At 60.9% G+C, this 23,495-nt stretch overlaps 1 protein-coding gene across 1 annotated transcript in view; it reads right to left on the bottom strand.

Moving 5' to 3' along the window:
* The window catches only part of LOC125465654 (mucin-16-like), a 120,067-nt gene that overhangs the window by 33,860 nt on the left and 62,712 nt on the right, over nucleotides 1–23,495 (bottom strand). The window contains exons 45-46 of the mRNA XM_059638429.1: nucleotides 423–592; nucleotides 247–273 (exon numbers count right to left, since the gene is read on the bottom strand). Coding sequence (XP_059494412.1) covers nucleotides 247–273; nucleotides 423–592 — 197 coding nt within the window. The remainder of the gene's footprint in view (nucleotides 1–246; nucleotides 274–422; nucleotides 593–23,495) is intronic.

Here is a 23,495-nt window from a genome sequence, read left to right as displayed (position 1 = left end):
CAAAGTAGTTGACGAACAGCAATATGATTGCCACTTAACTTCCTTCAGGGGCAATCAGGGATAAGCAACAAATGTTAGCCTTGCCATCAATGGCACAGCCCCGTGAAATGATTGAAAGAAAACTCGAAACAGTAGCTACTGCCTCTCCGATAATTTTTGGCAATTCAAGCATTTTGATTTCCTCTATGTTATCCATCGTGTTAAAATGCAGAGTTAAAGGTATACGGAAATATAAACCATACTCACTGGAAGAAGGAACAGATTCGTGGTAACCTGTAAAATCAAAATCAAGTGTTGCAATGAAAAATACACGGTGAAAAATTATTATTATAGAAGGTTATCCTTGATTTTATCAGATCAACCCATTTAAATTGATCAAATAGAATGTATCAGACAGAGTATCTCCTTGAAATACTACATACCATTTACATAGAGACTGTTATTGTCCAGTGAATATGGTCCTAAGGTGGAGATGCTCTTTGTGTTGTCTCTGAATGTGTGGTACACGGTGACTTTATTAACTTCCTCACGGTTAGAGTCATTTCTGAAAGTGCAGACTGCGTCCACACTGGTGTCCTCAATACTTGCCAAGCTGTAAAATAAACACGTAGACAACAAAGTGACTCAGAAAGCATAATCTGAAATGCAAGATAGGAGGACTAAACATTTGTGAGTGCATCAACATGTGCTGAAAATACTGGGGCAGAAATTCATCAATGTTGTGTATCTTAGAAGAGTATCAGCTATGTGTTAAAGTAAATTAGTTCAAAGTAAATGGCATTTGATCATGCTGGTTGACTGTTGCGCCCACTGAAATTCCTCTATCCAGGGATATTATTTGTTTAAAATGATGTATTAATTTCCCATAATATTCACCAGATGACAGCGTACTCCTGCTTATGTTCTCAATATTTAGTCTTTTCTATTCCATGACAACTGTTTTCTGATGCATTCTTCTTCTTCAGGTAGCAACCTTGGTTAAGGGGGGCCACCAGGTCTGGCGTATATCACGATTTTACTAAGTTGCAGGGTGCGTCAGTGCAGGTTGAGTCAGTGCAGGGTGAGTAGGTGCAGGGTGAGAAAGTATAGGGTGAGTAGGTGCAGGGTGAGACAGTGCAGGGTGAGGAGGTGCCGGGTGAGGAGGTGCCGGGTGAGGCGGTACAGGTTGAGTCGGTGCAGGGTGAGGAGGTGCAGGGTGAGACAGTGCAGGGTGAGGACGCGCAGGGTGAGAAAGTGCAGGGTGAGGAGGTGCGGGGTGAGAACGTACAGTGTGAGGAGGTGCAGGGTGAGAAAGTACAGGGTGAGAAGGTGCAGGGTGAGAAGGTGCAGGGTGGGTCGGTGCAGGGTGGGTCGGTGCAGGGTTGGAAGGTGTAGGGTGGGTCGGTGCAGGGTGGGAAGGTGCAGGGTGGGTCGGTGCAGGGTGGGAAGGTGCAGGGTGGGTCGGTGCAGGGTAGGTCGGTGCAGGGTGAGTCGGTGCAGGGTGGGTCGGTGCAGGGTGTGTCGGTGCAGGGTGGGTCGGTGCAGGGTGGGAAGGTGCAGGGTGGGTCGTGGCAGGATGGGTCGGTGCAGGGTGGGAAGGTGCAGGGTGGGAAGGTGCAGGGTGTTTCGGTGCAGGGTGGGAAGGTGCAGGGTGGGTCGGTGGAGGATGGGAAGGTGCAGGGTGGGTCGGTGCAGGGTGGGTCGGTGCAGGGTGGGTCGGTGCAGGGTGGGTCGGTGCAGGGTGAGTCGGTGCAGGGTGGGTCGGTGCAGGGTGGGTCGGTGCAGGGTGGGTCGGTGCAGGGTGACGAGGTGCAGGGTGACGAGGTGCAGGTTAAGTCAGTGCAGGTTGAGGAGGTGCCGGGTGACAAGGTGCAGGTTGAGTCGGTGCAGGTTAACTCGGTGCCGATTCAGTCAGTGCAGGGTGGGAAGGGGCAGGGTGTGTCGGTGCAGGGTGGGAAGGTGCAGGGTGCATCGGTGCAGGGTGGGAAAGTGCAGGGTGCGTCGGTGCAGGGGGGGAAGGTGCAGGGTGGGTCGGTGCAGGTTGGGAAGGTGCTGGGTGGGTCGTGCAGGGTGAGAAGGTGCAGGGTGGGTCAGTGCAGGGTGGGTCGGTGCAGGGTGGGTCGGTGCAGGGTAGGAAGGTGCAGGGTGAGTCGGTGCAGGGTGGGAAGGTGCAGGGTGAGTCGGTGCATGGTGGGAAGGTGCAGGGTGAGTAGGTGCAGGGTGAGTTGGTGCAGGGTGAGTCGGTGCAGTGTCAGAAAGTGCAGGGTGAGTACGTGCAGGGTGTTTCGGTGCAGGGTGTTTTGGTGCAGGGTGGGAAGGTGCAGGGTGGGTCGGTGCAGGATGGGAAGGTGCAGGGTGGGTCGGTGCAGGGTGGGTCGGTGCAGGGTGGGTCGGTGCAGGGTGGGTCGGTGCAGGGTGAGTCGGTGCAGGGTGGGTCGGTGCAGGGTGGGTCGGTGCAGGGTGGCGAGGTGCAGGGTGGCGAGGTGCAGGGTGGCGAGGTGCAGGGTGATGAGGTGCAGGTTAAGTCAGTGCAGGTTGAGGAGGTGCCGGGTGACAAGGTGCAGGTTGAGTCGGTGCAGGTTAACTCGGTGCCGATTCAGTCAGTGCAGGGTGGGAAGGGGCAGGGTGTGTCGGTGCAGGGTGGGAAGGTGCAGGGTGTGTCGGTGCAGGGTGGGAAGGTGCAGGGTGCATCGGTGCAGGGTGGGAAAGTGCAGGGTGCGTCGGTGCAGGGGGGGAAGGTGCAGGGTGGGTCGGTGCAGGTTGGGAAGGTGCAGGGTGGGTCAGTGCAGGGTGGGTCGGTGCATGGTGGGAAGGTGCAGGGTGAGTAGGTGCAGGGTGAGTCGGTGCAGTGTCAGAAAGTGCAGGGTGAGTACGTGCAGGGTGAGTAGGCGCAGGGTGAGTAGGTGCAGGGTGAGTAGGCGCAGGGTGAGTAGGTGCAGGCTGAGTAGACGCAGGGTGAGTAGGCGTAGGGTGGGAAAGTGCAGGGTGAGTAGGCGCAGGTTGAGTCGGTGCAAGGTGGGAAAACGCAGTGTGAGAAGGTGCAGGGTGAGTATGCGCAGGGTGAGAAAGCATAGGGTGAGAAGGTGCAGGGTGAGTAGGCACAGGGTGAGTAGGCACAGGGTGAGTAGGCGCAGAGTGAGTAGGTGCAGGGTGAGAAGGTGCAGGGTGACTAGGCGCAGGGTGAGTAGGTGCAGGGTGAGAAAGGACAGGGGTGAGTATGCGCAGGGTGAGAAAGCACAGGGTGAGTAGGCGCAGGCTGGGAAAACGCAGGGTGAGAAGGTGCAGGGTGAGTAGGCGCTGGGTGGGAAAGTGCAGGGTGAGTAGGCGCAGGGTGAGAAAGCGAAGGGTGACCTGTCGCTCGGTGAGAAAGCACAGGCTGAGAAGGTGCAGGGTGGGAAAGTGCAGGGTGAGTAGGTGCAGGGTGGGAAAACGCAGGGTGAGAAGGTGCAGTGTGAGAAGGTGCAGAGAGAGAAAGTGCAGTGTGAGGAGGCGCAGGGTGAGTAGGCACAGGGTGGGAAAACGCAGGGTGAGGAGGTGCAGGGTGAGGAGGTGCAGCCTGAGTAGGTGCAGGGTGTGATGGCGCAGGGTGAGATGGCGCAGGGTGAGTAGGCGCAGGGTGGGAAGATCCAGGGTGGGTTGGCACAGGGTGGGTCGATGCAGCGTGGGAAGGTGCAGGGTGGGATGGTGCAGGGTGGGAAGGTGCAGGTTGAGTCGGTGCAGGGTGGGTAGGTGCAGGGTTTTTCGGTGCAGGGTGAGTAGGTGCAGGGTGGGAAGGTGCAGGGTGAGTCGGTGCAGGGTGAGAAGGCGCAGGGTGAGTAAGTGCAGGGTGAGTAAGTGCAGGGTGAGTAGGTGCAGGGTGAGAAGGCGCAGGGTGAGTCGGTGCAGGGTGGGAAATTGCAGGGTGAGTAGGTGCAGGGTGAGTAGGTGCAGGGTGAGTCGGTGCAGGGTGAGTAGGCGCAGGGTGAGTCGGTGCATGGTGAGAAGGTGCAGGGTGAGAAGGCGCAGGGTGAGTAGGTGCAGGGTGAGTGGGCGCACGGTGAGCAGGCGCAAGGGTGAGTAGGCGTAGGGAGAGTAGGCGCAGGGTGAGTAGGTGCAGGGTGTGTAGGTGTAGGGTGAGAAAGTGCAGTGTGAGTAGGTGCAGGGTGAGAAGGTGCACGGTGAGAAAGCGAAGGTTGAGTTGGCACTCGGTGAGAAAGTGCAGGGTGAGTAGGTGCAGGGTCAGTAGGTGCAGTGTGAGAAAGCGAAGGTTGAGTTGGCACTCGGTGAGAAAGCGCAGGGTGAGTAGGCGCAGGGTGAGAAAGCGCAGCGTGAGTAGGTGCAGGGTGAGTAGGTGCAGGTTGAGTAGGTGCAGGTTGCGAAAGCGCAGGGTGAGTCGGTGCAGGGTGAGTAGGTGCAAGGTGAGGAGGTGCAGGGTGAGGAGGTGCAGGCTGAGTAGCTGCAGGGTGAGAAAGCGCAGGGTGAGTAGGTGCAGGGTGAGTAGGTGCAGGGTGAGGAGTTGCAGGGTGAGGAGGTGCAGGGTGAGTCAGTGCAGTGTGGGTTGGTGCAGGGTGGGAAGGTCCAGGGTGGGTCGGTGCAGGGTGGGATGGTCCAGGGTGAGACGGTGCAGGGTGGGTGGGTGCAGGGTGGGAAGGCGCAGGGTGGGTCGGTGCAGGGTGGGAAGGTCCAGGGTGGGTCGGTGCAGGGTGGGATGGTCCAGGGTGAGACGGTGCAGGGTGGGTGGGTGCAGGGTGGGAAGGTGCAGGGTGGGTCGGTGCAGGGTGGGAAGGTGCAGGGTGGGTCGGTGCAGGGTGGGATGGTCCAGGGTGAGACGGTGCAGGGTGGGTAGGTGCAGGGTGGGTAGGTGTGGGGTGAGTCGGTGCAGGGTGAGTAGGCGCAGGGTGGGAAGGTGCTGGGTGGGAAGGTGCAGGGTGAGTAGGTGCAGGGTGAGTAGGTGCAGGGTGAGGAGGTGCAGGGTGAGGAGGTGCAGGGTGAGGAGGTGCAGGGTGAGGAGTTGCAGGGTGAGGAGGTGCAGGGTGAGGAGTTGCAGGGTGAGGAGTTGCAGGGTGAGTCATTGCAGTGTGGGTAGGTGCAGGGTGGGAAGGTGCAGGGTGGGTTGGTGCAGGGTGGGAAGGTCCAGGGTGGGTCGGTGCAGGGTGGGATGGTCCAGGGTGAGTAGGTGCAGGGTGAGTAGGTGCAGATGAGTAGGTGCAGGGTGAGAAGGCGCAGGGTGAGAAAGTCCAGGGTAAGGAGGTGCACGGTGAGAAAGCGAATGTTGAGGTGGCGATCGGTGAGTAGGCACAGGGTGAGTAGGTACAGGGTGAGAAAGTGCAGGGTGAGTAGGCGCAGGATGAGTAGGTGCAGGGTGAGAAAGCGCAGGGTGAGTAGGTGCAGGGTGAGTAGGTGCAGGGTGAGAAAGTGCAGGGTGAGAAGGTGCAGTGTGAGTAAGTGCAGGGTGAGTAAGTGCAGGGTGAGAAGGCGCAGGGTGAGAAGGCGCAGGGTGAGTAGGCGCACGGTGAGTCGGTGCAGGGTGTGTAGGTGCAGGGTGAGAAAGTGCAGGGTGAGGAGGTGCACGGTGAGAAATTGCACGGTGAGTAGGCGTAGGGTGATTAGGTGCAGGGTGAGTCAGTGCAGTGTGGGTAGGTGCAGGGTGGGAAGGTGCAGGGTGAGACGGCGCAGGGTGAGAAGGCGCAGGGTGAGAAGGTGCAGGGTGAGTAGGTGCAGGGTGAGTAGGTGCAGGGTGAGTAGGTGCAGGGTGAGGAGTTGCAGGGTAGTCAGCGCAGTGCGGGTAGGTGCAGGGTGGGATGGTGCAGGGTGTGAAGGTGCAGGGTGGGAAGGTGCAGGTTGAGACGGTGCAGGGTGGTAGGTGCAGGCTGGGTAGGTGCAGGGTGAGTCGGTGCAGGGTGAGAAAGCGCAGGGTGAGAGGGTGCAGGGTGAGAAAGTGCAAGGTGAGTAGGTGCAGGGTGAGTAGGTACAAGGTGAGAATGCGCAGGGTGAGTCGGTGCAGGGTGGGAAATTGCAGGGTGAGTAGGTGCAGGGTGAGTAGGCGCAGGGTCAGTGGGCGCAGGGTGAGTAGGCGTAGGGTGAGTCAGTGCAGTGTGGGTAGGTGCAGGGTGGGAAGGTGCAGGGTGAGACAGCGCAGGGTGAGAAGGCGCAGGGTGAAAAGGTGCAGGGTGAGTAGGCGCAGGGTGAGTAGGCGCAGGGTGATTAGGCGCAGGGTCAGTAGGTGCAGGGTGATTAGGCGCAGGGTGAGTAGGCGCAGGGTGAGTAGGCGCAGGGAGAGTAGGCGCAGGGAGAGTGGGTGCAGGGTGAGTAGAAGCAGGGTGAGTAGAAGCAGGGTGAGGAGATGCAGGGTGAGTAGGCGCAGGGTGAGAAAGTGCAGGGAGAGTAGGCGCAGGGTGAGTAGGCGCAGGGTGAGTAGGCGCAGGGTGAGTAGGTGCAGGGTGAGTAGGTGCAGGGTGAGAAATTGCAGGGTGAGTAGGCGTAGGGTGATTAGGTGCAGGGTGAGTCAGTGCAGTGTGGGTAGGTGCAGGGTGGGAAGGTGCAGGGTGAGACGGCGCAGGGTGAGAAGGTGCAGGGTGAGAAGGAGCAGTGTGAGTAGGCGCAGGGTGAGTAGGCGCAGGGTGAGTCGGTGCAGGGTCAGTGGGCGCATGGTGAGAAAGCGCAGGGTGAGTAGGTGCAGGGTGAGAAAGTACAGGGTGAGAAGGCGCAGGGTGAGTCGGTGCAGGGTGAGTCGGTGCAGGGTGAGTAGGTGCAGGGTGAGGAGTTGCAGGGTAGTCAGCGCAGTGTGGGTAGGTGCAGGGTGGGATGGTGCAGGGTGTGAAGGTGCAGGGTGGGAAGGTGCAGGTTGAGACGGTGCAGGGTGGTAGGTGCAGGCTGGGTAGGTGCAGGGTGAGTAGGCGCAGGGTGAGAAGACGCAGGGTGAGTAGGCGCAGGGTGAGAAGGCGCAGGGTGAGTCGGTGCAGGGTGAGTAGGCGCAGGGTGAGAAGGCGCAGGGTGAGTCGGTGCAGGGTGGGAAATTGCAGGGTGAGTAGGTGCAGGGTGAGTAGGTGCAGGGTGAGTCGGTGCAGGGTGAGTCGGTGCAGGGTGAGAAGGTGCAGGGTGAGAAGGCGCAGGGTGAGTAGGTGCAGGGTGAGTGGGCGCACGGTGAGCAGGCGCAAGGGTGAGTAGGCGTAGGGAGAGTAGGCGCAGGGTGAGTAGGTGCAGGGTGTGTAGGTGTAGGGTGAGAAAGTGCAGTGTGAGTAGTTGCAGGGTGAGAAGGTGCACGGTGAGAAAGCGAAGGTTGAGTTGGCACTCGGTGAGAAAGTGCAGGGTGAGTAGGTGCAGGGTCAGTAGGTGCAGTGTGAGAAAGCGAAGGTTGAGTTGGCACTCGGTGAGAAAGCGCAGGGTGAGTAGGCGCAGGGTGAGAAAGCGCAGCGTGAGTAGGTGCAGGGTGAGTAGGTGCAGGTTGAGTAGGTGCAGGTTGCGAAAGCGCAGGGTGAGTCGGTGCAGGGTGAGTAGGTGCAAGGTGAGGAGGTGCAAGGTGAGGAGGTGCAGGGTGAGGAGGTGCAGGCTGAGTAGCTGCAGGGTGAGAAAGCGCAGGGTGAGTAGGTGCAGGGTGAGTAGGTGCAGGGTGAGGAGTTGCAGGGTGAGGAGGTGCAGGGTGAGTCAGTGCAGTGTGGGTAGGTGCAGGGTGGGAAGGTGCAGGGTGGGTCGGTGCAGGGTGGGAAGGTCCAGGGTGGGTCGGTGCAGGGTGGGATGGTCCAGGGTGAGACGGTGCAGGGTGGGTGGGTGCAGGGTGGGAAGGTGCAGGGTGGGTCGGTGCAGGGTGGGAAGGTCCAGGGTGGGTCGGTGCAGGGTGGGATGGTCCAGGGTGAGACGGTGCAGGGTGGGTGGGTGCAGGGTGGGAAGGTGCAGGGTGGGTCGGTGCAGGGTGGGATGGTCCAGGGTGAGACGGTGCAGGGTGGGTAGGTGCAGGGTGGGTAGGTGTGGGGTGAGTCGGTGCAGGGTGAGTAGGCGCAGGGTGGGAAGGTGCTGGGTGGGAAGGTGCAGGGTGAGTAGGTGCAGGGTGAGTAGGTGCAGGGTGAGGAGTTGCAGGGTGAGGAAGTGCAGGGTGAGGAGGTGCAGGGTGAGGAGTTGCAGGGTGAGGAGGTGCAGGGTGAGGAGTTGCAGGGTGAGTCATTGCAGTGTGGGTAGGTGCAGGGTGGGAAGGTGCAGGGTGGGTTGGTGCAGGGTGGGAAGGTCCAGGGTGGGTCGGTGCAGGGTGGGATGGTCCAGGGTGAGTAGGTGCAGGGTGAGTAGGTGCAGATGAGTAGTTGCAGGGTGAGAAGGCGCAGGGTGAGAAAGTCCAGGGTAAGGATGTGCACGGTGAGAAAGCGAATGTTGAGGTGGCGATCGGTGAGTAGGCACAGGGTGAGTAGGTACAGGGTGAGAAAGTGCAGGGTGAGTAGGCGCAGGATGAGTAGGTGCAGGGTGAGAAAGCGCAGGGTGAGTAGGTGCAGGGTGAGTAGGTGCAGGGTGAGAAAGTGCAGGGTGAGAAGGTGCAGGGTGAGTAAGTGCAGGGTGAGTAAGTGCAGGGTGAGAAGGCGCAGGGTGAGAAGGCGCAGGGTGAGTAGGCGCACGGTGAGTCGGTGCAGGGTGTGTAGGTGCAGGGTGAGAAAGTGCAGGGTGAGAAAGTGCAGGGTGAGGAGGTGCACGGTGAGAAATTGCACGGTGAGTAGGCGTAGGGTGATTAGGTGCAGGGTGAGTCAGTGCAGTGTGGGTAGGTTAAGGGTGGGAAGGTGCAGGGTGAGACGGCGCAGGGTGAGAAGGCGCAGGGTGAGAAGGTGCAGGGTGAGTAGGCGCAGGGTGAGTAGGTGCAGGGTGAGTAGGTGCAGGGTGAGTAGGTGCAGGGTGAGTAGGTGCTGGGTGAGTAGGTGCAGGGTGAGGAGTTGCAGGGTGAGTAGGTGCAGGGTGAGTAGTTGCAGGGTGAGAAATGTCAGGGTGAGTAGGCGTAGGGTGATTAGGTGCAGGGTGAGTCAGTGCAGTTTGGGTAGGTGCAGGGTGGGAAGGTGCAGGGTGAGACGGCGCAGGGTGAGACGGCGCAGGGTGAGAAGGCGCAGGGTGAGAAGGAGCAGGGTGAGTAGGCACAGGGTGAGTAGGCGCAGGGTGAGTCGGTGCAGAGTCAGTGGGCGCATGGTGAGAAAGCGCAGGGTGAGTAGGTGCAGGGTGAGAAAGTACAGTGTGAGAAGGCGCAGGGTGAGTCGGTGCAGGGTGAGTCGGTGCAGGGTGAGTCGGTGCAGGGTGAGTCGGTGCAGGGTGAGTAGGCGCAGGGTGAGAAAGCGAAGGTTGAGTTGGCGCTCGGTGAGAAAGTGCAGGGTGAGAAAGTACAGGGTGAGTAGGCGCAGGGTAAGAAAACGCAGGGTGAGAAGGCGCAGGGTGAGTAGGTGCAGGGTGAGTCGGTGCAGGGTGAGTAGGTGCAGGGTGAGTAGGCGCAGGGTGAGAAGACGCAGGGTGAGTAGGCGCAGGGTGAGAAGGCGCAGGGTGAGTAGGCGCAGGGTGAGTAGGCACAGTGTGAGGAGGTCCAAGGTGAGTAGGTGCAGGGTGAGTAGTTGCAGGGTGAGTAGGCGCAGGGTGAGCAGGCGCAGGGTGAGTAGGTGCAGGGTGAGTAGGTGCAGGGTGAGTAGGTGCTGGGTGAGTAGGCGCAGGGTGAGTAGGCGCCGGGTGAGTAGGCGCACGGTGAGTCAGTGCGGGGTGTGTAGGTGCAGGGTGAGAAAGTGCAGGGTGAGAAAGTGCAGGGTGAGGATCTGCACGGTGAGAAAGCGAAGGTTGAGTTGGCGCAGGGTGAGTCGGCGCAGGGTGAGAAAGGACAGGGTGAGTAGGCGCAGGCTGAGTAGGTGCAGGGTGTGTAGGCGCAGGGTGAGAAAGTGCAGGGTGAGTAGGCGGAGTGTCAGAAAGTGCAGGGTGAGTAGGTGCAGGGTGAGTAGGTGCAGGGTGAGTAGGTGCAGGGTGCGTTGGTGCAGGGTGAGGAGGCGCAGGGTGAGGAGGCGCAGGGTGAGTAGGCGCAGGGTGAGTTGCGCAGGGTGAGTAGGAGCAGGGTGAGTAGGAGCAGGGTGAGTAGGTGCAGGGTGAGTAGGTGCAGGGTGAGAAATTGCAGGGTGAGTAGGCGTAGGGTGATTAGGTGCAGGGTGAGTCAGTGCAGTGTGGGTAGGTTAAGGGTGGGAAGGTGCAGGGTGAGACGGCGCAGGGTGAGAAGGCGCAGGGTGAGAAGGAGCAGGGTGAGTAGGCGCAGGGTGAGTAGGCGCAGGGTGAGTCGGTGCAGGGTCAGTGGGCGCACGGTGAGAAAGCGCAGGGTGAGTAGGTGCAGGGTGAGAAAGTACAGGGTGAGAAGGCGCAAGGTGAGTCGGTGCAGGGTGAGTCGGTGCAGGGTGAGTAGGTGCAGGGTGAGTAGGCGCAGGGTGAGAAAGCGAAGGTTGAGTTGGCACTCGGTGAGAAAGTGCAGGGTGAGAAAGTACAGGGTGAGTAGGCGCAGGGTAAGAAAACGCAGGGTGAGAAGGCGCAGGGTGAGTAGGTGCAGGGTGAGTAGGTGCAGGGTGAGTAGGCGCAGGGTGAGAAGACGCAGGGTGAGTAGGCGTAGGGTGAGAAGGCGCAGGGTGAGTCGGTGCAGGGTGAGTAGGCGCAGGGTGAGAAAGTACAGGGTGAGTAGGCGCAGGGTGAGAAGGCGCAGGGTGAGTCGGTGCAGGGTGGGAAATTGCAGGGTGAGTAGGTGCAGGGTGAGTAGGTGCAGGGTGAGTCGGTGCAGGGTGAGTAGGCGCAGGGTGAGTCGGTGCATGGTGAGAAGGTGCAGGGTGAGAAGGCGCAGGGTGAGTAGGTGCAGGGTGAGTGGGCGCACGGTGAGCAGGCGCAAGGGTGAGTAGGCGTAGGGAGAGTAGGCGCAGGGTGAGTAGGTGCAGGGTGTGTAGGTGTAGGGTGAGAAAGTGCAGTGTGAGTAGGTGCAGGGTGAGAAGGTGCACGGTGAGAAAGCGAAGGTTGAGTTGGCACTCGGTGAGAAAGTGCAGGGTGAGTAGGTGCAGGGTCAGTAGGTGCAGTGTGAGAAAGCGAAGGTTGAGTTGGCACTCGGTGAGAAAGCGCAGGGTGAGTAGGCGCAGGGTGAGAAAGCGCAGCGTGAGTAGGTGCAGGGTGAGTAGGTGCAGGTTGAGTAGGTGCAGGTTGCGAAAGCGCAGGGTGAGTCGGTGCAGGGTGAGGAGGTGCAGGGTGAGGAGGTGCAGGCTGAGTAGCTGCAGGGTGAGAAAGCGCAGGGTGAGTAGGTGCAGGGTGAGTAGGTGCAGGGTGAGGAGTTGCAGGGTGAGGAGGTGCAGGGTGAGTCAGTGCAGTGTGGGTTGGTGCAGGGTGGGAAGGTCCAGGGTGGGTCGGTGCAGGGTGGGATGGTCCAGGGTGAGACGGTGCAGGGTGGGTGGGTGCAGGGTGGGAAGGCGCAGGGTGGGTCGGTGCAGGGTGGGAAGGTCCAGGGTGGGTCGGTGCAGGGTGGGATGGTCCAGGGTGAGACGGTGCAGGGTGAGAAGGCGCAGGGTGAGAAGGTGCAGGGTGAGTAGGCGCAGGGTGAGTAGGTGCAGGGTGAGTAGGTGCAGGGTGAGTAGGTGCAGGGTGAGTAGGTGCTGGGTGAGTAGGTGCAGGGTGAGGAGTTGCAGGGTGAGTAGGTGCAGGGTGAGTAGTTGCAGGGTGAGAAATTGCAGGGTGAGTAGGCGTAGGGTGATTAGGTGCAGGGTGAGTCAGTGCAGTGTGGGTAGGTGCAGGGTGGGAAGGTGCAGGGTGAGACGGCGCAGGGTGAGAAGGCGCAGGGTGAGAAGGAGCAGGGTGAGTAGGCACAGGGTGAGTAGGCGCAGGGTGAGTCGGTGCAGAGTCAGTGGGCGCATGGTGAGAAAGCGCAGGGTGAGTAGGTGCAGGGTGAGAAAGTACAGTGTGAGAAGGCGCAGGGTGAGTCGGTGCAGGGTGAGTCGGTGCAGGGTGAGTCGGTGCAGGGTGAGTCGGTGCAGGGTGAGTCGGCGCAGGGTGAGTAGGCGCAGGGTGAGAAAGCGAAGGTTGAGTTGGCGCTCGGTGAGAAAGTGCAGGGTGAGAAAGTACAGGGTGAGTAGGCGCAGGGTAAGAAAACGTAGGGTGAGAAGGCGCAGGGTGAGTAGGTGCAGGGTGAGTCGGTGCAGGGTGAGTAGGTGCAGGGTGAGTAGGCGCAGGGTGAGAAGACGCAGGGTGAGTAGGCGCAGGGTGAGAAGGCGCAGGGTGAGTAGGCGCAGGGTGAGTAGGCACAGTGTGAGGAGGTCCAAGGTGAGTAGGTGCAGGGTGAGTAGTTGCAGGGTGAGTAGGCGCAGGGTGAGCAGGCGCAGGGTGAGTAGGTGCAGGGTGAGTAGGTGCAGGGTGAGTAGGTGCTGGGTGAGTAGGCGCAGGGTGAGTAGGCGCCGGGTGAGTAGGCGCACGGTGAGTCAGTGCGGGGTGTGTAGGTGCAGGGTGAGAAAGTGCAGGGTGAGAAAGTGCAGGGTGAGGATCTGCACGGTGAGAAAGCGAAGGTTGAGTTGGCGCAGGGTGAGTCGGCGCAGGGTGAGAAAGGACAGGGTGAGTAGGCGCAGGCTGAGTAGGTGCAGGGTGTGTAGGCGCAGGGTGAGAAAGTGCAGGTTGAGTAGGCGGAGGGTGAGAAAGTGCAGGGTGAGTAGGTGCAGGGTGAGTAGGTGCAGGGTGCGTTGGTGCAGGGTGAGGAGGCGCAGGGTGAGTAGGCGCAGGGTGAGTAGGCGCAGGGTGAGTTGCGCAGGGTGAGTAGGAGCAGGGTGAGTAGGTGCAGGGTGAGTAGGTGCAGGGTGAGAAATTGCAGGGTGAGTAGGCGTAGGGTGATTAGGTGCAGGGTGAGTCAGTGCAGTGTGGGTAGGTTAAGGGTGGGAAGGTGCAGGGTGAGACGGCGCAGGGTGAGAAGGCGCAGGGTGAGAAGGAGCAGGGTGAGTAGGCGCAGGGTGAGTAGGCGCAGGGTGAGTCGGTGCAGGGTCAGTGGGCGCACGGTGAGAAAGCGCAGGGTGAGTAGGTGCAGGGTGAGAAAGTACAGGGTGAGAAGGCGCAAGGTGAGTCGGTGCAGGGTGAGTCGGTGCAGGGTGAGTAGGTGCAGGGTGAGTAGGCGCAGGGTGAGAAAGCGAAGGTTGAGTTGGCACTCGGTGAGAAAGTGCAGGGTGAGAAAGTACAGGGTGAGTAGGCGCAGGGTAAGAAAACGCAGGGTGAGAAGGCGCAGGGTGAGTAGGTGCAGGGTGAGTAGGCGCAGGGTGAGAAGACGCAGGGTGAGTAGGCGTAGGGTGAGAAGGCGCAGGGTGAGTCGGTGCAGGGTGAGTAGGCGCAGGGTGAGAAAGTACAGGGTGAGTAGGCGCAGGGTGAGAAGGCGCAGGGTGAGTCGGTGCAGGGTGGGAAATTGCAGGGTGAGTAGGTGCAGGGTGAGTAGGTGCAGGGTGAGTCGGTGCAGGGTGAGTAGGCGCAGAGTGAGTCGGTGCATGGTGAGAAGGTGCAGGGTGAGAAGGCGCAGGGTGAGTAGGTGCAGGGTGAGTGGGCGCACGGTGAGCAGGCGCAAGGGTGAGTAGGCGTAGGGAGAGTAGGCGCAGGGTGAGTAGGTGCAGGGTGTGTAGGTGTAGGGTGAGAAAGTGCAGTGTGAGTAGGTGCAGGGTGAGAAGGTGCACGGTGAGAAAGCGAAGGTTGAGTTGGCACTCGGTGAGAAAGTGCAGGGTGAGTAGGTGCAGGGTCAGTAGGTGCAGTGTGAGAAAGCGAAGGTTGAGTTGGCACTCGGTGAGAAAGCGCAGGGTGAGTAGGCGCAGGGTGAGAAAGCGCAGCGTGAGTAGGTGCAGGGTGAGTAGGTGCAGGTTGAGTAGGTGCAGGTTGCGAAAGCGCAGGGTGAGTCGGTGCAGGGTGAGTCGGTGCAGGGTGAGGAGGTGCAGGGTGAGGAGGTGCAGGCTGAGTAGCTGCAGGGTGAGAAAGCGCAGGGTGAGTAGGTGCAGGGTGAGTAGGTGCAGGGTGAGTAGGTGCAGGGTGAGGAGTTGCAGGGTGAGGAAGTGCAGGGTGAGGAGGTGCAGGGTGAGGATTTGCAGGGTGAGGAGGCGCAGGGTGAGGAGGTGCAGGGTGAGTCAGTGCAGGGTGGGTAGGTGCAGGGTGGGAAGGTGCAGGGTGGGTCGGTGCAGGGTGGGAAGGTCCAGGGTGGGTCGGTGCAGGGTGGGATGGTCCAGGGTGAGACGGTGCAGGGTGGGTGGGTGCAGGGTGGGAAGGTGCAGGGTGGGTCGGTGCAGGGTGGGAAGGTCCAGGGTGAGACGGTGCAGGGTGGGTAGGTGTGGGGTGAGTCGGTGCAGGGTGAGTAGGCGCAGGGTGGGAAGGTGCTGGGTGGGAAGGTGCAGGGTGAGTAGGTGCAGGGTGAGTAGGTGCAGGGTGAGGAGTTGCAGGGTGAGGAAGTGCAGGGTGAGGAGGTGCAGGGTGAGGAGTTGCAGGGTGAGGAGGTGCAGGGTGAGGAGTTGCAGGGTGAGGAGGTGCAGGGTGAGTCATTGCAGTGTGGGTAGGTGCAGGGTGGGAAGGTGCAGGGTGGGTTGGTGCAGGGTGGGATGGTCCAGGGTGAGTAGGTGCAGGGTGAGTAGGTGCAGATGAGTCGGTGCAGGGTGAGAAGGCGCAGGGTGAGAAAGTCCAGGGTAAGGAGGTGCACGGTGAGAAAGCGAATGTTGAGGTGGCGATCGGTGAGTAGGCACAGGGTGAGTAGGTACAGGGTGAGAAAGTGCAGGGTGAGTAGGCGCAGGATGAGTAGGTGCAGGGTGAGAAAGCGCAGGGTGAGTAGGTGCAGGGTGAGTAGGTGCAGGGTGAGAAAGCGCAGGGTGAGTAGGTGCAGGGTGAGTAGGCGCAGGGTGAGTCGGTGCAGGGTCAGTGGGCGCATGGTGAGAAAGCGCAGGGTGAGTAGGTGCAGGGTGAGTAGGTGCAGGGTGAGAAAGTGCAGGGTGAGAAGGTGCAGGGTGAGTAAGTGCAGGGTGAGTAAGTGCAGGGTGAGAAGGCGCAGGGTGAGAAGGCGCAGGGTGAGTAGGCGCACGGTGAGTCGGTGCAGGGTGTGTAGGTGCAGGGTGAGAAAGTGCAGGGTGAGAAAGTGCAGGGTGAGGAGGTGCACGGTGAGAAATTGCACGGTGAGTAGGCGTAGGGTGATTAGGTGCAGGGTGAGTCAGTGCAGTGTGGGTAGGTGCAGGGTGGGAAGGTGCAGGGTGAGACGGCGCAGGGTGAGACGGCGCAGGGTGAGAAGGTGCAGGGTGAGTAGGTGCAGGGTGATTAGGCGCAGGGTGAGTAGGCGCAGGGTGAGTAGGTGCAGGGTGAGTAGGTGCAGGGTGAGTAGGTGCAGGGTGAGTAGGTGCAGGGTGAGGAGTTGCAGGGTAGTCAGCGCAGTGTGGGTAGGTGCAGGGTGGGATGGTGCAGGGTGGGAAGGTGCAGGTTGAGACGGTGCAGGGTGGTAGGTGCAGGCTGGGTAGGTGCAGGGTGAGTCGGTGCAGGGTGAGAAAGCGCAGGGTGAGAGGGCGCAGGGTGAGAAAGTGCAAGGTGAGTAGGTGCAGGGTGAGTAGGTACAAGGTGAGAATGCGCAGGGTGAGTCGGTGCAGGGTGGGAAATTGCAGGGTGAGTAGGTGCAGGGTGAGTAGGTGCAGGGTGAGTAGGCGCAGGGTGAGTAGGCGCAGGGTGAGTAGGTGCAGGGTGATTAGGCGCAGGGTGAGTAGAAGCAGGGTGAGGAGGTGCAGGGTGAGTAGGCGCAGGGTGAGAAAGTGCAGGGAGAGTAGGCGTAGGGTGAGTAGGCGCAGGGTGAGTAGGTGCAGGGTGAGTAGGTGCAGGGTGAGTAGGTGCAGGGTGAGTAGGTGCAGGGTGAGTCGGTGCAGGGTGAGGAGTTGCAGGGTAGTCAGCGCAGTGTGGGTAGGTGCAGGGTGGGATGGTGCAGGGTGTGAAGGTGCAGGGTGGGAAGGTGCAGGTTGAGACGGTGCAGGGTGGTAGGTGCAGGCTGGGTAGGTGCAGGGTGAGTCGGTGCAGGGTGAGAAAGCGCAGGGTGAGAGGGCGCAGGGTGAGAAAGTGCAAGGTGAGTAGGTGCAGGGTGAGTAGGTACAAGGTGAGAATGCGCAGGGTGAGTCGGTGCAGGGTGGGAAATTGCAGGGTGAGTAGGTGCAGGGTGAGTAGGTGCAGGGTGAGTAGGCGCAGGGTGAGTAGGCGCAGGGTGAGTAGGTGCAGGGTGATTAGGCGCAGGGTGAGTAGGCGCAGGGTGAGTAGGCGCAGGGTGAGTAGGTGCAGGGTGATTAGGCGCAGGGTGAGTAGGTGCAGGGTGAGTAGGTGCAGGGTGAGTAGGCGCAGGGTGAGTAGGCGCAGGGTGAGTAGGTGCAGGGTGAGTAGGCGCAGGGTGAGTAGGCGCAGGGTGAGTAGGCGCAGGGTGATTAGGCGCAGGGTGAGTAGGCGCAGGGTGAGTAGGCGCAGGGTGAGTAGGCGCAGGGTGATTAGGCGCAGGGTGAGTAGAAGCAGGGTGAGGAGGTGCAGGGTGAGTAGGCGCAGGGTGAGAAAGTGCAGGGAGAGTAGGCGCAGGGTGAGTAGGCGCAGGGTGAGTAGGCGCAGGGTGAGTAGGCGCAGGGTGAGTAGGTGCAGGGTGAGTAGGTGCAGGGTGAGAAATTGCAGGGTGAGTAGGCGTAGGGTGATTAGGTGCAGGGTGAGTCAGTGCAATGTGGGTAGGTGCAGGGTGGGAAGGTGCAGGGTGAGACGGCGCAGGGTGAGAAGGAGCAGGGTGTGTAGGCGCAGGGTGAGTAGGCGCAGGGTGAGTCGGTGCAGGGTCAGTGGGCGCATGGTGAGAAAGCGCAGGGTGAGTAGGTGCAGGGTGAGTAGGTGCAGGGTGAGAAATTGCAGGGTGAGTAGGCGTAGGGTGATTAGGTGCAGGGTGAGTCAGTGCAGTGTGGGTAGGTGCAGGGTGGGAAGGTGCAGGGTGAGACGGCGCAGGGTGAGAAGGCGCAGGGTGAGAAGGAGCAGGGTGAGTAGGCGCAGGGTGAGTAGGCGCAGGGTGAGTCGGTGCAGGGTCAGTGGGCGCATGGTGAGAAAGCGCAGGGTGAGTAGGTGCAGGGTGAGTAGGTGCAGGGTGAGAAAGTGCAGGGTGAGAAAGTACAGGGTGAGAAGGCGCAGGGTGAGTCGGTGCAGGGTGAGTCGGTGCAGGGTGAGTCGGTGCAGGGTGAGTAGGTGCAGGGTGAGGAGTTGCAGGGTAGTCAGCGCAGTGTGGGTAGGTGCAGGGTGGGATGGTGCAGGGTGTGAAGGTGCAGGGTGTGAAGGTGCAGGGTGGGAAGGTGCAGGTTGAGACGGTGCAGGGTGGTAGGTGCAGGCTGGGTAGGTGCAGGGTGAGTCGGCGCAGGGTGAGAGGGCGCAGGGTGAGAAAGTGCAAGGTGAGTAGGTGCAGGGTGAGTAGGTACAAGGTGAGAATGCGCAGGGTGAGTCAGTGCAGGGTGGGAAATTGCAGGGTGAGTAGGTGCAGGGTGAGTAGGTGCAGGGTGAGTAGGCGCAGGGTCAGTGGGCGCAGGGTGAGTAGGCGTAGGGTGAGTCAGTGCAGTGTGGGTAGGTGCAGGGTGGGAAGGTGCAGGGTGAGACGGCGCAGGGTGAGAAGGCGCAGGGAGAGTGGGTGCAGGGTGAGTAGAAGCAGGGTGAGTAGAAGCAGGGTGAGTAGGCGCAGGGTGATTAGGCGCAGGGAGAGTAGGTGCAGGGTGAGTAGGCGCAGGGTGAGTAGGTGCAGGGTGATTAGGCGCAGGGTGAGTAGGCGCAGGGTGAGTAGGCGCAGGGAGAGTAGGCGCAGGGAGAGTGGGTGCAGGGTGAGTAGAAGCAGGGTGAGGAGGTGCAGGGTGAGTAGGCGCAGGGTGAGTAGGCGCAGGGTGAGTAGGCGCAGGGTGAGTAGGTGCAGGGTGAGAAATTGCAGGGTGAGTAGGCGTAGGGTGATTAGGTGCAGGGTGAGTCAGTGCAGTGTGGGTAGGTGCAGGGTGGGAAGGTGCAGGGTGAGACGGCGCAGGGTGAGAAGGCGCAGGGAGAGTGGGTGCAGGGTGAGTCGGTGCAGAGTCAGTGGGCGCATGGTGAGAAAGCGCAGGGTGAGTAGGTGCAGGGTGAGAAAGTACAGTGTGAGAAGGCGCAGGGTGAGTCGGTGCAGGGTGAGTCGGTGCAGGGTGAGTCGGTGCAGGGTGAGTCGGTGCAGGGTGAGTCGGCGCAGGGTGAGTAGGCGCAGGGTGAGAAAGCGAAGGTTGAGTTGGCGCTCGGTGAGAAAGTGCAGGGTGAGAAAGTACAGGGTGAGTAGGCGCAGGGTAAGAAAACGCAGGGTGAGAAGGCGCAGGGTGAGTAGGTGCAGGGTGAGTCGGTGCAGGGTGAGTAGGTGCAGGGTGAGTAGGCGCAGGGTGAGAAGACGCAGGGTGAGTAGGCGCAGGGTGAGAAGGCGCAGGGTGAGTAGGCGCAGGGTGAGTAGGCACAGTGTGAGGAGGTCCAAGGTGAGTAGGTGCAGGGTGAGTAGTTGCAGGGTGAGTAGGCGCAGGGTGAGCAGGCGCAGGGTGAGTAGGTGCAGGGTGAGTAGGTGCAGGGTGAGTCGGTGCTGGGTGAGTAGGCGCAGGGTGAGTAGGCGCCGGGTGAGTAGGCGCACGGTGAGTCAGTGCGGGGTGTGTAGGTGCAGGGTGAGAAAGTGCAGGGTGAGAAAGTGCAGGGTGAGGATCTGCACGGTGAGAAAGCGAAGGTTGAGTTGGCGCAGGGTGAGTCGGCGCAGGGTGAGAAAGGACAGGGTGAGTAGGCGCAGGCTGAGTAGGTGCAGGGTGTGTAGGCGCAGGGTGAGAAAGTGCAGGTTGAGTCGGCGGAGGGTGAGAAAGTGCAGGGTGAGTAGGTGCAGGGTGAGTAGGTGCAGGGTGCGTTGGTGCAGGGTGAGGAGGCGCAGGGTGAGTAGGCGCAGGGTGAGTAGGCGCAGGGTGAGTTGCGCAGGGTGAGTAGGAGCAGGGTGAGTAGGTGCAGGGTGAGTAGGTGCAGGGTGAGAAATTGCAGGGTGAGTAGGCGTAGGGTGATTAGGTGCAGGGTGAGTCAGTGCAGTGTGGGTAGGTTAAGGGTGGGAAGGTGCAGGGTGAGACGGCGCAGGGTGAGAAGGCGCAGGGTGAGAAGGAGCAGGGTGAGTAGGCGCAGGGTGAGTCGGTGCAGGGTCAGTGGGCGCACGGTGAGAAAGCGCAGGGTGAGTAGGTGCAGGGTGAGAAAGTACAGGGTGAGAAAGCGCAAGGTGAGTCGGTGCAGGGTGAGTCGGTGCAGGGTGAGTAGGTGCAGGGTGAGTAGGCGCAGGGTGAGAAAGCGAAGGTTGAGTTGGCACTCGGTGAGAAAGTGCAGGGTGAGAAAGTACAGGGTGAGTAGGCGCAGGGTAAGAAAACGCAGGGTGAGAAGGCGCAGGGTGAGTAGGTGCAGGGTGAGTAGGTGCAGGGTGAGTAGGCGCAGGGTGAGAAGACGCAGGGTGAGTAGGCGTAGGGTGAGAAGGCGCAGGGTGAGTCGGTGCAGGGTGAGTAGGCGCAGGGTGAGAAAGTACAGGGTGAGTAGGCGCAGGGTGAGAAGGCGCAGGGTGAGTCGGTGCAGGGTGGGAAATTGCAGGGTGAGTAGGTGCAGGGTGAGTAGGTGCAGGGTGAGTCGGTGCAGGGTGAGTAGGCGCAGAGTGAGTCGGTGCATGGTGAGAAGGTGCAGGGTGAGAAGGCGCAGGGTGAGTAGGTGCAGGGTGAGTGGGCGCACGGTGAGCAGGCGCAAGGGTGAGTAGGCGTAGGGAGAGTAGGCGCAGGGTGAGTAGGTGCAGGGTGTGTAGGTGTAGGGTGAGAAAGTGCAGTGTGAGTAGGTGCAGGGTGAGAAGGTGCACGGTGAGAAAGCGAAGGTTGAGTTGGCACTCGGTGAGAAAGTGCAGGGTGAGTAGGTGCAGGGTCAGTAGGTGCAGTGTGAGAAAGCGAAGGTTGAGTTGGCACTCGGTGAGAAAGCGCAGGGTGAGTAGGCGCAGGGTGAGAAAGCGCAGCGTGAGTAGGTGCAGGGTGAGTAGGTGCAGGTTGAGTAGGTGCAGGTTGCGAAAGCGCAGGGTGAGTCGGTGCAGGGTGAGTCGGTGCAGGGTGAGGAGGTGCAGGGTGAGGAGGTGCAGGGTGAGTAGCTGCAGGGTGAGAAAGCGCAGGGTGAGTAGGTGCAGGGTGAGTAGGTGCAGGGTGAGTAGGTGCAGGGTGAGTAGGTGCAGGGTGAGGAAGTGCAGGGTGAGGAGGTGCAGGGTGAGGAGTTGCAGGGTGAGGAGGCGCAGGGTGAGCAGTTGCAGGGTGAGGAGGTGCAGGGTGAGTCAGTGCAGGGTGGGTAGGTGCAGGGTGGGAAGGTGCAGGGTGGGTCGGTGCAGGGTGGGAAGGTCCAGGGTGGGTCGGTGCAGGGTGGGATGGTCCAGGGTGAGACGGTGCAGGGTGGGTGGGTGCAGGGTGGGAAGGTGCAGGGTGGGTCGGTGCAGGGTGGGAAGGTCCAGGGTGAGACGGTGCAGGGTGGGTAGGTGTGGGGTGAGTCGGTGCAGGGTGAGTAGGCGCAGGGTGGGAAGGTGCTGGGTGGGAAGGTGCAGGGTGAGTAGGTGCAGGGTGAGTAGGTGCAGGGTGAGGAGTTGCAGGGTGAGGAAGTGCAGGGTGAGGAGGTGCAGGGTGAGGAGTTGCAGGGTGAGGAGGTGCAGGGTGAGGAGTTGCAGGGTGAGGAGTTGCAGGGTGAGTCATTGCAGTGTGGGTAGGTGCAGGGTGGGAAGGTGCAGGGTGGGTTGGTGCAGGGTGGGATGGTCCAGGGTGAGTAGGTGCAGGGTGAGTAGGTGCAGATGAGTAGGTGCAGGGTGAGAAGGCGCAGGGTGAGAAAGTCCAGGGTAAGGAGGTGCACGGTGAGAAAGCGAATGTTGAGGTGGCGATCGGTGAGTAGGCACAGGGTGAGTAGGTACAGGGTGAGAAAGTGCAGGGTGAGTAGGCGCAGGATGAGTAGGTGCAGGGTGAGAAAGCGCAGGGTGAGTAGGTGCAGGGTGAGTAGGTGCAGGGTGAGAAAGCGCAGGGTGAGTAGGTGCAGGGTGAGTATGCGCAGGGTGAGTCGGTGCAGGGTCAGTGGGCGCATGGTGAGAAAGCGCAGGGTGAGTAGGTGCAGGGTGAGTAGGTGCAGGGTGAGAAAGTGCAGGGTGAGAAGGTGCAGGGTGAGTAAGTGCAGGGTGAGTAAGTGCAGGGTGAGAAGGCGCAGGGTGAGAAGGCGCAGGGTGAGTAGGCGCACGGTGAGTCGGTGCAGGGTGTGTAGGTGCAGGGTGAGAAAGTGCAGGGTGAGAAAGTGCAGGGTGAGGAGGTGCACGGTGAGAAATTGCACGGTGAGTAGGCGTAGGGTGATTAGGTGCAGGGTGAGTCAGTGCAGTGTGGGTAGGTGCAGGGTGGGAAGGTGCAGGGTGAGACGGCGCAGGGTGAGACGGCGCAGGGTGAGAAGGTGCAGGGTGAGTAGGTGCAGGGTGATTAGGCGCAGGGTGAGTAGGCGCAGGGTGAGTAGGTGCAGGGTGAGTAGGTGCAGGGTGAGTAGGTGCAGGGTGAGTAGGTGCAGGGTGAGGAGTTGCAGGGTAGTCAGCGCAGTGTGGGTAGGTGCAGGGTGGGATGGTGCAGGGTGGGAAGGTGCAGGTTGAGACGGTGCAGGGTGGTAGGTGCAGGCTGGGTAGGTGCAGGGTGAGTCGGTGCAGGGTGAGAAAGCGCAGGGTGAGAGGGCGCAGGGTGAGAAAGTGCAAGGTGAGTAGGTGCAGGGTGAGTAGGTACAAGGTGAGAATGCGCAGGGTGAGTCGGTGCAGGGTGGGAAATTGCAGGGTGAGTAGGTGCAGGGTGAGTAGGTGCAGGGTGAGTAGGCGCAGGGTGAGTAGGCGCAGGGTGAGTAGGTGCAGGGTGAATAGGCGCAGGGTGAGTAGAAGCAGGGTGAGGAGGTGCAGGGTGAGTAGGCGCAGGGTGAGAAAGTGCAGGGAGAGTAGGCGTAGGGTGAGTAGGCGCAGGGTGAGTAGGTGCAGGGTGAGTAGGTGCAGGGTGAGTAGGTGCAGGGTGAGTAGGTGCAGGGTGAGTAGGTGCAGGGTGAGGAGTTGCAGGGTAGTCAGCGCAGTGTGGGTAGGTGCAGGGTGGGATGGTGCAGGGTGTGAAGGTGCAGGGTGGGAAGGTGCAGGTTGAGACGGTGCAGGGTGGTAGGTGCAGGCTGGGTAGGTGCAGGGTGAGTCGGTGCAGGGTGAGAAAGCGCAGGGTGAGAGGGCGCAGGGTGAGAAAGTGCAAGGTGAGTAGGTGCAGGGTGAGTAGGTACAAGGTGAGAATGCGCAGGGTGAGTCGGTGCAGGGTGGGAAATTGCAGGGTGAGTAGGTGCAGGGTGAGTAGGTGCAGGGTGAGTAGGCGCAGGGTGAGTAGGCGCAGGGTGAGTAGGTGCAGGGTGATTAGGCGCAGGGTGAGTAGGCGCAGGGTGAGTAGGCGCAGGGTGAGTAGGTGCAGGGTGATTAGGCGCAGGGTGAGTAGGTGCAGGGTGAGTAGGTGCAGGGTGAGTAGGCGCAGGGTGAGTAGGCGCAGGGTGAGTAGGTGCAGGGTGAGTAGGCGCAGGGTGATTAGGCGCAGGGTGAGTAGGCGCAGGGTGAGTAGGTGCAGGGTGATTAGGCGCAGGGTGAGTAGAAGCAGGGTGAGGAGGTGCAGGGTGAGTAGGCGCAGGGTGAGAAAGTGCAGGGAGAGTAGGCGCAGGGTGAGTAGGCGCAGGGTGAGTAGGCGCAGGGTGAGTAGGTGCAGGGTGAGTAGGTGCAGGGTGAGAAATTGCAGGGTGAGTAGGCGTAGGGTGATTAGGTGCAGGGTGAGTCAGTGCAGTGTGGGTAGGTGCAGGGTGGGAAGGTGCAGGGTGAGACGGCGCAGGGTGAGAAGGCGCAGGGTGAGAAGGAGCAGGGTGAGTAGGCGCAGGGTGAGTAGGCGCAGGGTGAGTCGGTGCAGGGTCAGTGGGCGCATGGTGAGAAAGCGCAGGGTGAGTAGGTGCAGGGTGAGTAGGTGCAGGGTGAGAAAGTGCAGGGTGAGAAGGTGCAGGGTGAGTAAGTGCAGGGTGAGTAAGTGCAGGGTGAGAAGGCGCAGGGTGAGAAGGCGCAGGGTGAGTAGGCGCACGGTGAGTCGGTGCAGGGTGTGTAGGTGCAGGGTGAGAAAGTGCAGGGTGAGAAAGTGCAGGGTGAGGAGGTGCACGGTGAGAAATTGCACGGTGAGTAGGCGTAGGGTGATTAGGTGCAGGGTGAGTCAGTGCAGTGTGGGTAGGTGCAGGGTGGGAAGGTGCAGGGTGAGACGGCGCAGGGTGAGAAGGCGCAGGGTGAGAAGGTGCAGGGTGAGTAGGCGCAGGGTGAGTAGGTGCAGGGTGAGTAGGTGCAGGGTGAGTAGGTGCAGGGTGAGGAGTTGCAGGGTGAGTAGGTGCAGGGTGAGTAGGTGCAGGGTGAGTAGGTGCAGGGTGAGAAATTGCAGGGTGAGTAGGCGTAGGGTGATTAGGTGCAGGGTGAGTCAGTGCAGTGTGGGTAGGTGCAGGGTGGGAAGGTGCAGGGTGAGACGGCG

The sequence above is a fragment of the Stegostoma tigrinum genome, chromosome 30 (assembly GCF_030684315.1).
Source record: "Stegostoma tigrinum isolate sSteTig4 chromosome 30, sSteTig4.hap1, whole genome shotgun sequence".
Lineage (NCBI taxonomy): Eukaryota > Metazoa > Chordata > Chondrichthyes > Orectolobiformes > Stegostomatidae > Stegostoma > Stegostoma tigrinum.
The sequence above is the reverse complement of the archived record's forward strand: the minus strand, read 5'-3'. Positions and strand labels throughout refer to the sequence as shown.